At 39.5% G+C, this 17659-nt stretch overlaps 1 protein-coding gene across 4 annotated transcripts in view; it reads left to right on the top strand.

Moving 5' to 3' along the window:
* Positions 1–17659, top strand: part of KHDRBS2 (KH RNA binding domain containing, signal transduction associated 2) — a 640432-nt gene that overhangs the window by 393913 nt on the left and 228860 nt on the right. For all 4 annotated transcript variants that reach the window (XR_005291960.2, XR_006279815.1, XM_038395788.2 and 1 more), the window contains one exon: positions 17297–17424. Coding sequence is in view for 2 of the 4 variants with exons in the window: in XM_038395788.2 (XP_038251716.1) it covers positions 17297–17424 (128 nt within the window). In the remaining 2 variants the exon portion in view is untranslated. The remainder of the gene's footprint in view (positions 1–17296; positions 17425–17659) is intronic.

The raw sequence follows: 17659 nt of genomic DNA, 5'->3' as shown, positions 1-17659 counted from the left end.
TCAGAGCTGTTGTTTCTGTCTATCTGCAGAGTCATCACTGTATCAGTCTAATCGTAGTTCACATTTTCAAAGTTATCTTCACCATCATGAATGGAAGTTAAAATATTATGGAACAAAATTTTCTGCAAAGCGCTGGGTTCCACAGCAAATTCCTTGGCTATGGAAGCTTGGGACATAAGGGGACAAGCTTATACTTCCACATACTTTCCTATAGAACTATATTGGTTTGTTGCATTTTTAATTTTACTGGTTTCAGAGTAGCAGCCGTATTAGTCTGTATTCACAAAAAGAAAAGGAGTACTTGTGGCACCTTAGAGACTAACAAATTTATTTGAGCATAAGCTTTCGTGAGCTACAGCTCACTTCAGCTTACTTCATAGTTCACGCAAGCTTATGCTCAAATAAATTTGTTAGTCTCTAAGGTGCCACAAGTATTCCTTTTTTTTTAATTTTACTGGAATTAATTCTGACTGCAATTGCGCCAACTGCTTTTAAATACTTCTAACTTTTCCGGTGTAGATTACATGTGTATTCTTATGCAGGTGTCACCAGCTGCCATTGTTACACATAGTCTTCTAAGTCCTTTTTCTTAGCATGCAAATATGTTTTGGCTCTTGGGAAGATGTGACTCTGATGCTGTTAGTTTCGGTTACTGTTCTGTATCGAGGAGCTCTGACCTCCGGCTAGTCTCTGATTAGAGTGAATCTTCAGACAGTTGCTCCCTGGGAACCAGGCACTGGTGCTGGGCTGAGATTCTTGGAAGAAAGGATTGTCCTGCAAGCTGTTTGACCAGCCTGTTTCAGAAATGGTGTGTGGATAAATAAAACAAATTACATTTTGAATACACCAGACTCTATGGGCTTGTCCACATTACTCGCAGGATCAAGGGGCAGTGATCGATCCAGAAGGGGTCTAGTCAAGATGCGATAAATCGACCACTGAGCGCTCTCCCATTGACTCCAGTACTCCACCAGAGTGAGATGCGCAGGTGGAGTCAACGGTGAAGCGTCAGCTGTTGACTCACCGCAGTGAAGACACCACGGTGAGTAGATCTAAGTACGTCGACTTCAGCTATGTTATTCAAATAGCTGAAGTTGCGTAACTTAGATCGATCTCACACACACAAACACACACACCCTGGTGTAGACTAGCCTATGTCTCTAATTTTTCCTCTGCTGGGAAGAGACTGCAAGACAGCAACATCTGCTACTGCTCAGTAATGGTCCTGGAAGAAAAGATAACATAGTGCTGGAAGAAAGAGTAACAGTATTATTATTTAAATGCCAGCTATTTTTCTTTATCTCAGCTTGCATTTCTACAAAATCTACTCTGATAAATCCAGAACACTATTACTGCAATAGGACCCAATCCTGCAAACTTCATATTTGGCAGAAGAGCCCCTATTGCCCTTTATAGAAACAGTGACCAGCATTTTGTACCTGATTAGATGATCATTAAATCTAAGATGGTCTCCAACTTTGGTTTCATTGATCAGACCTGGATTATTTCTGAATTTTACTATGTATGATTATTAACACCATTAGTATAAACTGTTACCATTGTGTTTTGTAATGGGCTCAGGCCTCTACAAGGTGGCCCTTGTGCAAGAAGCCAACTGTCTAAATGATCCAGACTAGCCTTTGACTTGGCTGTCTGTTAATATACAGTGCAAGAATTCAACCCTGCACTACTTCTGTGCACAGATAACTGCTCTAAAACATATACCCCATGTAAGATAACTCAGACTTCCTGCATGGGGTTTGTTCATTTGTTTGTCGGAAAAGACAATAAGAAAAAAAAAGTCCAGTCTAAGCTTTCTCCCCTGGTTTAGTGTCTCAGTCCACCATCAGGTCCTTTCTGCCTCAAAGCTAAATCCCTCCATCAAGGCAGCCCATGTCAGAAGATCACTTTCTTCTTTTCTGTGCCCTCCTTGAGAAACCTCTCCCTGGGTTTGATATTACTGACAGGTTTTGTGGAGATGGGATGGTCTCAGTCCTTTTCAAGGAGAGACTATTAAATCCTTCCTGCACTAGATAAGTATGGTGTTAATACAGCCTACCACAACTTCCTTCCTTAGTTTTCTCAGTTAGTGCGTAGATAGCTGAAATAATCTGAATTGTTTCATTGGCCTTTCTAACAGGTATTATCTGTGGAGAGGAAAAGAAATCTTTGACTGACTTCTCATACTGTATAGGTGGTGTATTTCAATATGCAAAAATCACTTTTCTCTTATTAAATTGTTTACTTCAGTCCAAATAATCTTTGCTGCATCAGCCTGAACCAATATTTCTGGTTGTTAACACTGCTTTTTCTTACTCATCCTCAATTCCTGATTGGTTATTTTCCTCTCTTCTGTAAATTCTGCACCTCTACTTAATTAATTTAAAGTGTGTATGTGTGTGAGAGAGAGAAAGCACGTACTGAACAAAGAAGGGATATAGAATTACTGTGGGAAATGCTCTGGAAATAGCAGCTCAGAGTACAGTAAAAACACTGCAGTAAAATTGGCAGACAAGATACTAGGGGTAAAATTTTCAAAAGCACCCAAGTGACTTAGGACCATATTTTAAAAGGTATTTAAGCACACAAAGATGCAATTAAATTCCTAGTAGGATTTACAAAAGTGCCAAAGTGAGTTAGGCACCTAAGTCCCATTAAAAGAAAGAAAGGAGAATAATACACAATAAACAAAAGGTGCATAGGTATTGTATATCAGTTGTGTTTGTTCCATGTGTGCTGTTGGGTTTGGGATTTATATTTTACATACTTAAAATAATTCAGTTCCTGTCATAATAGGGTTATCATGAAAAGACTTCACAGAAGTGTGTCTAATGGAGGCATAAAGAAAAGGAATACTTGTGGCACCTTAGAGACTAACAAATTTATTTGAGCATAAGCTTTCGTGACCTACAGCTCACTTCATCGGATGCAATTCTAATGGAGGCATGTGAATAAAGAAAGGGACTTCTGTGTGAGGAGTCAAAAATGAAAGATGGAGAGTAGGAGTACAAGAAGAAAGAGTTGGTTGAAGCCAGCTGGTCTGCACTGATATTTTTTTAAAAAAATGGAATAACATGCTCTGGAAACAAATCACAAATATGTGTACAGTCAGTTGACTACATACAGACAAACTAACATACAACATATTTTTAAGTTGTAAGGTGCTGTCATCACCTCACTGCTCCTCTAGCCACAGCTCTGCTCAATTTACATCCCTTGTTTTGGTGTCCCAGTTTCCTTGCTTACCCCTGTCTTTTCCGTCAGCTAAATCTTTAAGGTCTCTACTCTCAGAGATCCTATAGTTTCAGTCAGAAATTGTTCAGATCAAGACAGAAATTACTGAGTGAAATTCAGTGGTGTATTATTCAGGAAGCCATACTAGGAGATCAAAATGATCATTCTTGGCCTAACATTTATGAATTTCTCCCTCCTCCTGTTCCTATTTTCATTGTCTCTTAAATGTCGTTTTTGTCTCTTATGTCTGTTATTTGAAGTTAGGAAAATTCAGACTAGAAATAAGGTACACATTTGATAATTAACCACTGGAATAGATTACCAATGATATGATATTTTTTCCATCACTTGTAGTCTTTAAAATGAGACAGGATGTCATTCTGAAACATGCACTGTAGTTCAACAAGAGGCTTGATGCAGGAATTAATGACTAAGGTTCTGGGGCCTCTGTTATGCAGGAGGTCAGACTAGATGACCACTTCTGGCCTCAAAATATATTAATCTAATAGTTGTTGCAGCATCTGGGACCTCCCTTCTCATCAGTCATCTGAAGAGCAACAGTGGTAGCCACACATCCCTTCCTAGCCATCTGTGGAGCAGAAGCATCTTGGGCCCACTCAATAGCCACAGGAAGATGAATAATAGGGCCTCTTATCTCCAGGTGGATATCTGAGCACCTGGGGTGAGGGAGGGGGGCTCCTTGAAAACCCCTTTAGGAGTAGATGGCCTCATCATCCTTCAAGCGTACTCTGTATTAATATTACATGATCCCACAGCTGGCAGACCTAGGCACAGGCCTTTTGTTCCTAATGGTTAATCCAGAACCACAATATAACCATCAGCAGGAGGAGCTGAAGTCAGCTTCAGAAGTCATCTTTAAGGCAATGTGTGTCTTTGGGCCTGTCGGTAAGTGGAGAGGGCAAAGGTGAAAAATGGAGCAAAACTGAGCTGAATCTCTGAAATTTGATCTAGATTGCAGAAAGGTTTTCAAATGTAATATGAGATTAAACTAGTGAGAGACATAAAGGGTAACAAGAAAATATTCTACAAATACAGTAGAAGCAAGAGGAAGACCAAAGCCAGAGAAGGCCCATTACTCAATAAGGAGGAAAGACAATAACAGAAAATGTGGAAATGGCGGAAGCACTAAATAAATTTTTTTTTTCAGTTTTCACCAAAAAGGTTAGTAGTGATTAGACATCTAACATAGTGAATGCAGTGAAAATGAGGTAGGATCTGAGTCTAAAACTGGAAAGAAGTTAAAAAATACTTAGACAAGTTAGAGGTCTTTGAGTTGGCAGGTCTGCTAAAATATATCTTAGAATAATTAAGGACCTCACTGAGGAGATGAATGAGCCATTGGCAATTATCTTTGAAAACTCATGGAAGGCAGGAGAGATTCCAGAGGACTGGAAGAGGGCAAATATAGTGTAATTCTATAAAAAGGGGAATAGCAATCAATTTGCAACCACCTAGATGATGATAAGGTGAAAAGTAATAGCCAACATGCATTTGTCAAGAACCAATCATGTCAGATCAACCCAATAACTTTCTTTGACAGAGTAACAAACTTTGTGGATAGTGGGGAACTGGTAGATGTGGTATATTTTGACTTTAGTAAGGCTTTTAATATCGTCTTTCATGACCTTCTCATAAACAAACTAGGAGAATATAGCCTAGATGGAGCTACTATAAGGTGGTTGCATAACTAGTTGGAAAACTGTTCCCAGAAAGTAATCAGTAGTTCACAGTCAAGCTGGAAGGGCATATTGATTGGAGTCCCACAGGGATCAGTTCTGGGTCTGGTTTGGTTCCATATCTTCATCTATGATTTAGATAATGGCATATAGAGAGAACACTTATAAAGTTTGTGGACAATACCGAGTTGGGAGGGATTGCAAGTGCTTGGGAGGATAGAATTAAATTCAAAATGATCTGGACAAACTGGAGAAATGGTCTGAAATAAATAAGATGAAAAACGATAAGGACAAATGCAAAGTATTCCGTTGAGGAAGGAACAATCAATTGCACACATACAAAATGGTAAACGGATCTGGGGGTTCTAGTGGATCACAAGCTAAATATGAGTCTACAGTGAAACACTGTTTCAAAAAAAGCGAACATCTTTCTGGGAAGTATCAGCAGGAGAGTTGTAAGTAAGACATGAGAAGTAATTCTTCCACTCTACTTCACACTTATAAGACCTCAATGGATTGTTGTGTCCAGTTCTGTGTGCCACATTTTAGGAAAGGTGTGGACAAATTGGAGAAAGTCCAGAGGAGAGCAACAAAAATTATTAAAGATCTGGAAAACGTGACCTATGAGGAAAGATTGAAAAATCTGGGTTTGTTTGGTCTGGAGAAGAGAAGACTGTACGGGGGGGAGGGGGGAAGGGGGACATAGTTTTCAAGTATATAAAAAGGTTCTTACAAGGAGGAGGGTGAAAAATTGTTCTCCTTAACCTCTGAGGATAGATCCTATAGCTTTGTTGTAGCAATGACTAATCTCATATCGCTGGACCAAATTTCATGCAAATACCCACACAGAAGTTGCATTCAAGACACTGGCAACTTCCCTCTTACTGCTGAGAAGCAAGATGTCACCCCTCCCTTCCTTGATGGCTGTAAAGTATGGTGTCCTGTGTTGACGATGCCAGGCATATTTAATTGTGCATGCTTAAAGAGAAAAACGACATCCACACTAGAGTTAGTGCAGTCTGTGGCAAGCTGACAAATCCCCCAGCTGTCAAAATGAAGCATACGTGACTCTGGCTTATATCTGTTTGCATTCTGCCGATAGGCATTTATAGGCACAAACTCATTGGTCAAAACATGTTCTGATGGAGACTGAGATATGTATCATCTGTTTTATGTGGTTTTGATATTTAATTTTATCCCACAGACAGACAGTAAGCAGGTAGACACTATTTTTTGTTTGTGTTGTGTGTGAAGTGGCACAATATTTATTAGTGTGGGTTATGCCGAGGGCCCTACCAAATTCATGGCAGTGAAAAACGTGTTACTTACCATGAAATCTGATCTCTCTCATGAAATCTGGTGTTTTGTGTACTTTTACCCTAGAGCAGCATTTCTCAAACTGGGGTTCCTGACCCAAAAGGGGGTAACAAGGCTATTGTAGGGTGGTTGTGATATTGCCACCCTTACTTCTGCACTGCCTTCAGAACTGGATAGCCAGAGATATGTGAGATTGTCACTTTTGTGGAGGGGGTCATCAATGGGTTTACATGTTTATATTTTGTTGTTTTTAGATACATATTCATGGTTTGTTACAATACTGTGAAATTTAAAATGTATCTGAAAGCTTGAAATTCAATATTTTTAAAATGCGATGACCATGAAATTCACAAAAAATGGACTGTGATTTTGGTAGGACCATGGTTATGCCCCTTTCACCTAGTTGTTGAAATGCACAGTTTTTGTCCTGAGTTCAAGAGCTTATATTCATGTTTTTGACTATTTTTGGAGTACTTGTCTGCATGTACACCAACTGCTTTTACACAAGTGCTGATATATATGATCAACCGTACAGAGGCATGTGGCACTAATGTGATATGACAGTCAGAGAAGAGGACATTTGGCAGAAGGATCATCATTTGTGGTGCTCTGCAGGCTGTCCATCTAAATCCATCGTTACCTGGCACCTATGTTCTAGCAAAATAATTGGACCAATCTGGGAATCGGCATAATGCCATCCTAACACATGGGCATGAGTGTAGGTAACCAAAAGACCAGACATACACATTAAATATGCCTTGAGAGAACATGAGTCTTGTCTAGGGATATGAAAACAGCTGTCTACTTTGAGCTTCTCTGTGTGTTGTTAAGGTGATATGCTACCACTATTGGATACCATGCAAGTTTGGCTAAAACCAGCTCCCACAGTTCTGCTGAACTTTGTATTCATTTTTTGGCTGGATGAGATATCTCAACCACAGAGGTATCGGATATTATATCTTGAGCCTTCAATTATTATTAAAGACATGGAGTGTAAAGTTGTATTGAATAATTGCAGTTGTGCTGATTCCAAACAATGTAATTGATCTCTATTGCAAAAAAACCAGATGCAAATTTGTATGTGGAAAAATCAAGTATAAAAGTGATTCAGCTTTATAAAGCTTTTATTACATTTTCTTGCTGTGTGAAAATGAAATCCCGTTCTATCAAAACATTTGTTCTTTACAACATGAAAAGTCCATTCATCTCATGCTTCAGGTGAAGATAGGGTTGAATTTAACATCACTAGTTTGTCAATGGTGTACCCGTAAAACTTTAATGTGTAATAAAAAAGCTAGTGCCGACAAATTTTTTGTAATATATTACCTTCCAAAGGTTCAAAGTCTAGTAAAGTTAGAATACACACCTGTACCTCCCAGATATGGGACTTTGGACTGTGAATGTGGGGTCCCCAGCTGGGGCACTATGGAAAATAAGAAAATGCAATCAAAGTAAAATAAATTAACCTTCTCCACCAATTCTAAGTTGTCATTGCAGTTAATTGAACAGTACAGTGCTTTCATGTGACAAATAAAGGATACATGAGGTGGCAGCTACTCCAGCACTCCAAATTTTAGAGTAGCAGCCGTGTTAGTCTGTATTCGCAAAAAGAAAAGGAGTACCCGTGGCACCTTAGAGACTAACAAATTTATTCGAGCATAAGCTTTCGTGAGCTACAGCTCACTTCATCGGAAGCATTTGGTGGAAAAAGCAGAGGAGAGATTTATATACACACACACACACAGAGAACATGAAACAATGGGTTTATCATACACACTGTAAGGAGAGTGATCACTTAAGATAAGCCATCACCAGCAGCGGGGGGGGGGGAGGAGGAAAACCTTTCATGGTGACAAGCAAGGTAGGCTAATTCCAGCAGTTAACAAGAATATCAGAGGAACAGTGGGGGGTGGGGTGGGAGGGAGAAATACCATGGGGAAATAGTTTTACTTTGTGTAATGACTCATCCATTCCCAGTCTCTATTCAAGCCTAAGTTAATTGTATCCAGTTTGCAAATTAATTCCAATTCAGCAGTCTCTCGTTGGAGTCTGTTTTTGAAGCTTTTTTGTTGAAGTATAGCCACTCTTAGGTCTGTGATCAAGTGACCAGAGAGATTGAAGTGTTCTCCAACTGGTTTTTGAATGTTATAATTCTTGACGTCTGATTTGTGTCCATTCATTCTTTTACGTAGAGACTGTCCAGTTTGGCCAATGTACATGGCCGAGGGGCATTGCTGGCACATGATGGCATATATCACATTGGTAGATGCGCAGGTGAACGAGCCTCTGATAGTGTGGCAGATGTGATTAGGCCCTATGATGGTATCCCCTGAATAGATATGTGAACAGAGTTGGCAACGGGCTTTGTTGCAAGGATAGGTTCCTGGGTTAGTGGTTCTGTTGTGTGGTGTGTGGTTGCTGGTGAGTATTTGCTTCAGATTGGGGGGCTGTCTGTAAGCAAGGACTGGTCTGTCTCCCAAGATCTGTGAGAGTGATGGGTCGTCCTTCAGGATAGGTTGTAGATCCTTGATGATGCGTTGGAGAGGTTTTAGTTGGGGGCTGAAGGTGATGGCTAGTGGCGTTCTGTTGTTTTCTTTGTTGGGCCTGTCCTGTAGTAGGTGACTTCTGGGTACTCTTCTGGCTCTGTCAATCTGTTTCTTCACTTCAGCAGGTGAGTATTGTAGTTGTAGGAATGCATGATAGAGATCTTGTAGGTGTTTGTCTCTGTCTGAGGGGTTGGAGCAAATGCGGTTATATCGTAGCGCTTGGCTGTAGACAATGGATCGTGTGGTATGATGTGGATGAAAGCTAGAGGCATGTAGGTAGGAATAGCGGTCAGTAGGTTTCCGATATAGGGTGGTGTTTCTGTGACCATCGCTTATGAGCACCGTAGTGTCCAGGAAGTGGATCTCTTGTGTGGACTGGTCCGGGCTGAGGTGGATGGTGGGATGGAAATTGTTGAAATCATGGTGGAATTCCTCAAGAGCTTCTTTTCCATGGGTCCAGATGATGAAGATGTCATCAATGTAGCGCAAATAGAGTAGGGGCATTAGGGGACGAGAGCTGAGGAAGCGTTGTTCTAAGTCAGCCATAAAAATGTTGGCATACTGTGGGGCCATGCGGGTACCCATCGCAGTGCCGCTGATTTGAAGGTATACATTGTCACCAAATGTGAAATAGTTATGGGTCAGGACAAAGTCACAAAGTTCAAAAAGCTTTAAAAACAGACTCCAACGAGACACTGCTGAATTGGAATTAATTTGCAAACTGGATTCAATTAACTTAGGCTTGAATAGAGACTGGGAATGGATGAGTCATTACACAAAGTAAAACTATTTCCCCATGGTATTTCTCCCTCCCACCCCACCCCCCACTGTTCCTCTGATATTCTTGTTAACTGCTGGAATTAGCCTACCTTGCTTGTCACCATGAAAGGTTTTCCTCCTTTCCCCCCCTGCTGCTGGTGATGGCTTATCTTAAGTGATCACTCTCCTTACAGTGTGTATGATAAACCCATTGTTTCATGTTCTCTGTGTGTATGTGTGTATATAAATCTCTCCTCTGCTTTTTCCACCAAATGCATCCGATGAAGTGAGCTGTAGCTCACGAAAGCTTATGCTCTAATAAATTTGTTAGTCTCTAAGGTGCCACGGGTACTCCTTTTCTTTTTACTCCAAATTTTGTATCTCTTATCTACAGGAGGCCCCAAGGCCACAGAGGGAGTTAAAGGGGATATTCTTTGCTAAGCTGCATGTTCAGATTAATTGAAAGGTTTATCCTTCAAAGAATTGCCCATGATGTCTGATCACTGCACATCCGAAATGAAGGAGATTTACCCAAAGATGGTTGGACAGATAGGACTGATATACTGAATTGATGATATCCTGAGAGTAGAACAAGCAGGTTTTAGATAAAACCATAAGACCTGTGATAAGTGCTGGCACTCACCACCTACATCAAGAATGGCTTCCTGTCCAGGCACAGATAGATGCAGAAATCCTAGATTTTACTGCTGCATATGACACAATCTGGCCTACAAACTGTCATTGGTCCACAGCCATGACAATCTACTTTGGTAGGAGCTATTGCTGAAAAGCCATCAGCTCCATATTTTGTTTGTTTGTTTTTGTCTTCCAAATAAACAGCACCTGGAAGTCCAAGAACAATGGTCTGCCTCAGGGCTCAGTTCTAGCACTGACACTTTTCAACCTCTTTACAAGTGGCCTTCCCTACACCACTGTAAGGAGTTTTATTTATACAGTCTGTTCAACAGTACAGGCACAGGATTTCAGTCATGTAGAAGAAGTCCTGATGCTGACATGAAGATGGCCTATTATTATAAAAGATGGAGACTTAAACCTAATACAAAAAAGTTTCCAGTTGCTTCCATCTATGCCACATGAAGGCCTACAAACATCTTAACATCTCTGTGAATGGACACAGCTGGACCATGACCTGTGTATCTATTTGTTAAACTGTACTGTACCCTGACTTTCAAGGAACACCTACTAAAACCTCACTGAAAATAAAGACAAGGAACAACCTGATCAGCAAACTAGCCAGTTCTACATTAGGAGCCAATGTGCAGAGTCTAAGACATTCTGAGCTTACCTTGTGCAATTATTTGGTATTGTGCTCCTCCAGTGTGGCATAGATCTCTTAACCTGGGACTAGTAGACATGCAGCCTAATGACACCATGCGTATAACAGGTACCATGAGACATAACAACCTGGCCTGACTGCTGGTTCTGTCCAACATCAACTCCCCCTGCTTTACTGCCATGGGGGGGGTGGTTCTTGCCCCTCTGAGTTTCATACCAGAGGTCTGCGCACAGTGCACACCTCAGCCCCAGATGGAGCTCTTAACTGCAACACAGCTTGGTATGATATGTGATGAGTTCTGTGCTCCCAGCTTCCCCCTTGGGGCAGGGAGTTTTTTTTATAAACCGAGGCAGGGTGATTAAGATAACAAAAGGCTTGTCATTAAATTAAAGATCCTTAGATGATCCGGAAAGCATTGCCAGGCACTCCAGTTAAAAGATGGGAAACAAAGGGGAGGAAAAAATTGTCAGTTTTGACAATGGAGAGAGGAAAATAGTGGTGTCCCCCAGGGGTCTGTACTAGGACAAGTGCTGTTCAATATATTCATAAATGATCTAGAAAAAGTGGTAAACAGTGAGGTGGCAACATTTGAGATGATTCAAAATTACTCAAGATAGTTAAGTCCAAAGCTGACTGCAAAGAGTTACAAAGGGACCTCACAAAACTGGTGACTGGACAACAAAATGGTAGATGAAATTCAGTGTTGATAAATGCAAAAGTAATGCACATGGCAAAAAATAATCCCAACTATACATACAAAATGATGGGGTCTAAATTAGCGGTTGCCCGTCAAGAAAGAGATCTTGGAGTCATTGTGGATAGTAGTCTGAAAACATCCACTCAATGTGAAGTGGCAATCAAAAAGGGTAACATAATATTGGGAATCATTAGGAAAGGGATAGATAATTAGACAGAAAATATCATATTGTCTCTATATAAATCCATGGTACACCCACATATTAAATATTGTATGCAGATTTGGTCACCCCATCTGAAAAAATCTATATTGGATTTGGAAAAGATACAGAGAAGGGCAACAGAAATTATTAGGGGTATGGAATAGCTGTCGTATGAGGAGAGATTAAAAAGACTGGGACTTTTCAGCTTGGAAAACAGATGACTAAGGGAGGATATTATCAAGGTCTATAAAATCATGAATGGTATGGAAAAATTGAAAAAGGAAATGTTATTTACTCCTTCACATAATACAAGAACTAGGATAACCCAATGAAATTTTTAGGCAGCAGATTTAGAACAAAAGAAAGTTTTTCTTCACAGTCAACCTGTGGAATTATTTGCCAGGGGATGTTGTGAAGACCAAAAGTATAACCGGGTTCAAAAAAGAATTAGATACGTTCATGGAAAATAGGTCCATCAATGGCTATTAGCCTGGATGTGCAGGGATACAACACCAGGCTCTGGGTGTCTCTAGCCTCTGATTGCCAGAAGCTGGGAGTGGATGATGGGATGGATCACTCGATGATTACCTGTTCTGTTCATTCCCTCTGAAGCCGCTGGCATTGGCCACTGTTGGAAGGCAGGATGCTGGGCTAGATGGACCCTTGCCCAGTATGGCCATTCTGATGTTCTTATATATAACCCCAATGTATCACAATGTATTATATATAACCCCGCTGTATCACACTAGACCCTACTCCCCTCCCAGAGCTGGGATAGAACAGAGTCTCTCTCTCCACAGAGTTGATAAAAAAAAAAGTAAGAGTATACATTGAAATTTTATACCTAACCAGCATCCGTTAAGTGACCTGTCAACAGATGTCAGAAATGTTAGTATTAGAGCTTAGTGAATCTAATATTTATTTAATTTTCTTTCTTTTATGTAGGAATTAGATACAGTGCTCCTATCAGCTAATTTGTTAATTATTATCTGCAGAATTTGTTCCTTAAAGCAAGACATGTAACATCTATCTCTGTTTAAGGATGTGTTTAATCCACTGAGCCGCCATCTTTGCTCAAGACATCCTGTTTGGTCAATTCCCCCAGTGGTTCTCAACCTTTCCAGACTACTGTACCCCTTTCAGGAGTCTGATTTGTCTTGTGTGCGCCAAGTTTCACCTCACTTTAAAACTACTGGCTTACAAAATCAGACAAAAAATACAGAAATGTCAAGCACTCTATTACTGAAATATTGCTTACTTTCTCATTTTTACCATATAATTATAAAATAAGTCAATTGGATGATAAATATTGTATTACATTTCAGTGTATAGTATATAGAGCAGCATAAACAAGTCATTGTCTGTATGAAATTTTAGTTTGTACTGACTTTGCTAGAGGTTTTTATGCAGCCTGTTGTAAAACTAGACAAATATCTAGATGAATTGATGTACCTCTGGAAGACTTCTGTGTACAGGCACCCTTGATTGAGAACCCTTGCACTAAGGAATCTCAATATCTCCTCCTGGTGGCCTACTTGATGTCAAGAACAAGTTTCAAACGTAGCCAATGCCTATCTTGTGACAGCACCCTAGTTTTACCTTCCACACCATCTTTATGTAAAGCTCAATCACTTCAGATGGGCAGTGATCAGATGTGCTGCTAATGACTATATGTGGTGCCTTTGTGACTCCCTGCTTTGCTGTTGTGGCCATTTAGAAGATGTAGGCCACATACATGCAGGCTGCACCCATTGGCAAGGGTGGGCTGGTTCCCTCTTCCTTCAGCTACGGAATGGTTAAGACACTTAGACATTTGAATGGAATATCCAATGGAGCCCTGAAGCTGTTATAAGTTATTCTGGAAGCTGGCAGGCCCCATCATAGCCTAGGGATATAGGCAGTGCAAATCCATCTTTCCCCTTTTCTCCTATTTCTCTGCTGAGCACTAGAATGGAATAACACATAATTGGACACTAAATGTGTATGTAAACATGTTGCTCTCTATTGGCTGTATAAAGCTGCAAAAGAATATTCTGTAGCAAAGAGGGGGTTTTTATTGGCTTGTGCAATAGGGGTCTGTGTTTTTGGAGATATAAGACTAGATTTCTATTCCTGGCTCTGAAGGTGTTTAATTTATTGTAGCGAAGTGACAGCCTCTTCACATTTAAGTCTGACTCTGTGATTTTGCTCCCCTTATACCTAATACACTAGATTGCGATACTTCTCTTTCAAATTGTTTAAAACCTGCATACTTAGGCAAACTGTAAAATGAGGCTACTGATGCTTAATTTTGTAAAGGCCTTTGAGATCTGAAGATGAAATAGCTCTGCACAAAGCATTATTTCTCAAGACACTTTTTTCAACATAATATAAGGCTAAGAGAGGTCAAGTGACTTGGCTGCTAGGTAGTAGTAGATAGGTGTTTGCAGAATCAAGAGCTCTGAGTGCTAGTCTAGTTTTACCAATATTTATAGTGAAAGGTAAGCTGGACTGCACATGCATACATGGCTAATTTAGCTGGATAGTGAATGTGAGTAATAGTATTTTATTAGGTGCAGAATGAATAAAAGAGAGGTTTGGGGAATCTCTCAGTGTGCATGTTTCAAGATCTACTAAGATTTTTTTTTTAAATCTGCAAAGAGGTTTGGCTGAGTTTTAGGTACATGCTTTGGTTGGTTCTTATTTAATTTAAATGGGTTCACATGTCTTCAGCTGTGATGTGATTATCAAATAAATTATTTTGATAGTTTTAGACAACTGTGTTCATACACTTCATGAGTGAGTGATTGCTAAAGTCAGTGATCAAGCATTCATATATTTTTCCTATTAATCCACACATAGACATTTATGTGGCCCGATTTACAGAAATACTGAGTCCTTTTGAATGTGCTGGGATTTTCAGCACCTTTGAAAGTCAAGGTACCCGCATAGGATCCTAAGTATTCAAGTGTCTAGTGTTTAAGCAAATGTCCATCATTTCTATCATAAAGTAGATGGTACTCTTATTATCATTCTTAGTGAGACAGTCTGACTGTACATCCGTAATATTTTATGGATATAAACAACATGGATCTATCAGGAAAAGATATAGATTAAATTAGATTATCAGAGAACAGGTTTCACAATTAGTGAAAAAAAGACTAGTACCGGACAAAACACCTATCACTCGGGAGTCTATTTTCATGTGGGGGTGAGAGTTTTCTAAAATGCTATATAAAGTATGTAAATACTTCATTATTCTTTGCTCAGTACAGGTATGTCTTATGTGCAACATTTTGTGTTCACTCTTGTATATACATTTGGGATTAGGTGTATCTGATGCATTAACAGCATAATTTTTCCTCAAATGCTAGGCACTGAACTCAGCTACAATTAAATATTCAGCAGATACTCTATTGCTAGCTGGACTCACGTAGTAGTTATGAAAGATTAATTCAGTGCTAAATTCCTATTTAATGAGGGAGTTGAAGTAAGCATCATAGTCTAAAATTTCAGACTTCAGGTTTAGAAGATTACATTTTTATTAGGCTTAGTAAAGGGCACACATGATAAATGATCTCTGTATAATTTTTAACTTTTAAAATCACTCTCTTTCAGGATATCGTTCCAAATACATTAGCTACAGGTTTTGATACTAGTTGAGTTGAGGAGCTTTCTTTCTGCACAGCTATGTCTCTTGGTAGGGATACTTTTAAGCAGTATACCAGAATGTGTCAGACTCCCTGCCTCACTGTGTTTTCCATTCCTTCCATCCCAACTTGCCTTTTATTTTGGATAAGGTTAATTCATGTTTGTGCTTGAGACCCCTCAGCATTTCTCTGGGAATTTAGGAGCAAACCAAATTGTCTAGGTTGATGTCTTAATGTTGAAATAAACTGTCATCATCACAAGTGGTAAGCATAACATTACTTTGGTGCAATATCACTAATGACATAATGAGGAAACACTGTGCAATAAGATTTGGGGCATGGTGTCACCTGCCAACCATTATTTGGGTTTGATTTTCATAATAATAGTAAAAGGATGTTTTCCTTTAAAGTTAGAATTCCATTAATATGTTTTATTATATTGCCACTCACTGGAAATGTACTGTTAGATTGTGTTCTGGGGTACAATCTCTTACAAGAAAGTAAAAATCCCCCCTTATGTCCCTAAGCAGACTACCTAGATCTTGGCTCCAAATTCTCAGGAATAGAGGAGGGCTACAGGATGGCTTACTCCCTCCTTGGATGGTAGGCAAGGCTAGTGTGGGGAAGGGTAGGGAAGGTTCTGGTTCCATGTATCTATCAGCTGGCTTGTGGATCTCAGTCAGTGAAGGGAATACTAATTATGTCCACAAATGACTACTAGGGTTTTTTTTAACTCTGCTAAAAAGAAGTGCCACTTGTGGTATACTCCAGGCCGTGTTTTCTGATCCTCATATGCCAGTCAATGCTGTTATTCGTCATATCAGTTGCTTCCTCAAGGATGGAAAAACTGGAGGTTGAAATTCAATAATCTTTTCTGGTTTGAAATACTAATTAACTGTCGCACACTCTATTGTCAGAAAGCCAGCAACTGCATTAGAATTTTATACCCTTAGCAGCAAGCACAAGAGTTAGCTACAAAAGCAAGGGGGTTAGAGAAAAAGGGAATTCTGCTTAAGACTAAGAAAATAAATACTGTGGACTAAATAAAAAATGTCTGTTATGGCCATGTTATATAATATTGTATCAGTAAAAACTGAAATTCATTTGATCTGCTTACTATCCAGAAAAAGCTAGGAATGCTGTGGAGTTGGTTCTCTAAGATTTCGGCTAAGTGGGTCTTCCTTGTACCAAGAAATACGAGTTTATTACTTAGCAGTGCCATTTCTGTACTCTAAAGAGAGTTCAATTTAGCTCTCCTGCTAAGAAGATATATGGAGTAACATAAAGTCTGTTTTTACTCAGGAGAAAAATTAAGTAAAGATGTATGGAAGTGGAGGTTCAATTTAATATTCGTACATCCACGGGTAGGCATGATTAAATTATCAGTCAGGTTGATCCAATTTAATTTGCCTGGGAATAATGTCAAAATGGAGTCTGTGTTTTGGAATAGATAGTAGAAGGCAGGAATTTTTAAAAATAAGCAATTAAGAAATACCCCAGAAATGATGTATGTTACTAGATTTTTTATGCCACTACACTATTTGAGATCAGCACCATAGTATGTGAACACCTTTTACATTTGTCCTTCATACGCGGTAGCTCTCAAAAGACAAATTTACAAACCATGATAAGTAATGTGTAAGTAACTTTGTGAACACATTTACATCAGTGCTCCCAAGTATTAGAAGCTACATGCACAGCCCCCATATATATATACACAAATCAGGGACAAGTAGTTGCTGCACATATAATTTCTATCATTTCAGCACACATGTGATAGTGCTAGAAAACTGCAACAGAAGTGATTTGCATGTGCAAAGGTGTATATGACCACACAGAATTTGGGTTTAGGATAGTTTGACAGGAAGGCCAAATCTACACACCAAAACCTCAGACAATTCTGTCTTCTAACTTTCAGGACTACAATGATGAAATCCGTCAGGAGCAGTTGAGAGAATTGTCGTACTTGAATGGTTCTGAAGATTCAGCACGTGGACGGGGCATTCGTGGAAGAGGAATCCGGGTACCACCTGCAGCTCCATCAAGGTACTTTGTTCTCTTATGCAGCCTGTTGAAACACACATGCTCTTTATAATGACAGGTTTCAGAGTATCAGCTGTGTTCTTCTGTATTCGCAAAAAGAAAAGGAGTACTTGTGGCACCTTAGAGATTAACAAATTTATTTGAGCATAAGCTTTCGTGAGCTACTGATTATTAACATAGTCACAGGTTTCAGAGTAGCAGCCGTGTTAGTCTGTATTCGCAAAAAGAAAAGGAGTAC

This window comes from Dermochelys coriacea, chromosome 3 (genome assembly GCF_009764565.3).
Source record: "Dermochelys coriacea isolate rDerCor1 chromosome 3, rDerCor1.pri.v4, whole genome shotgun sequence".
Lineage (NCBI taxonomy): Eukaryota > Metazoa > Chordata > Testudines > Dermochelyidae > Dermochelys > Dermochelys coriacea.
This window is presented reverse-complemented; position numbering and strand designations above follow the sequence as displayed.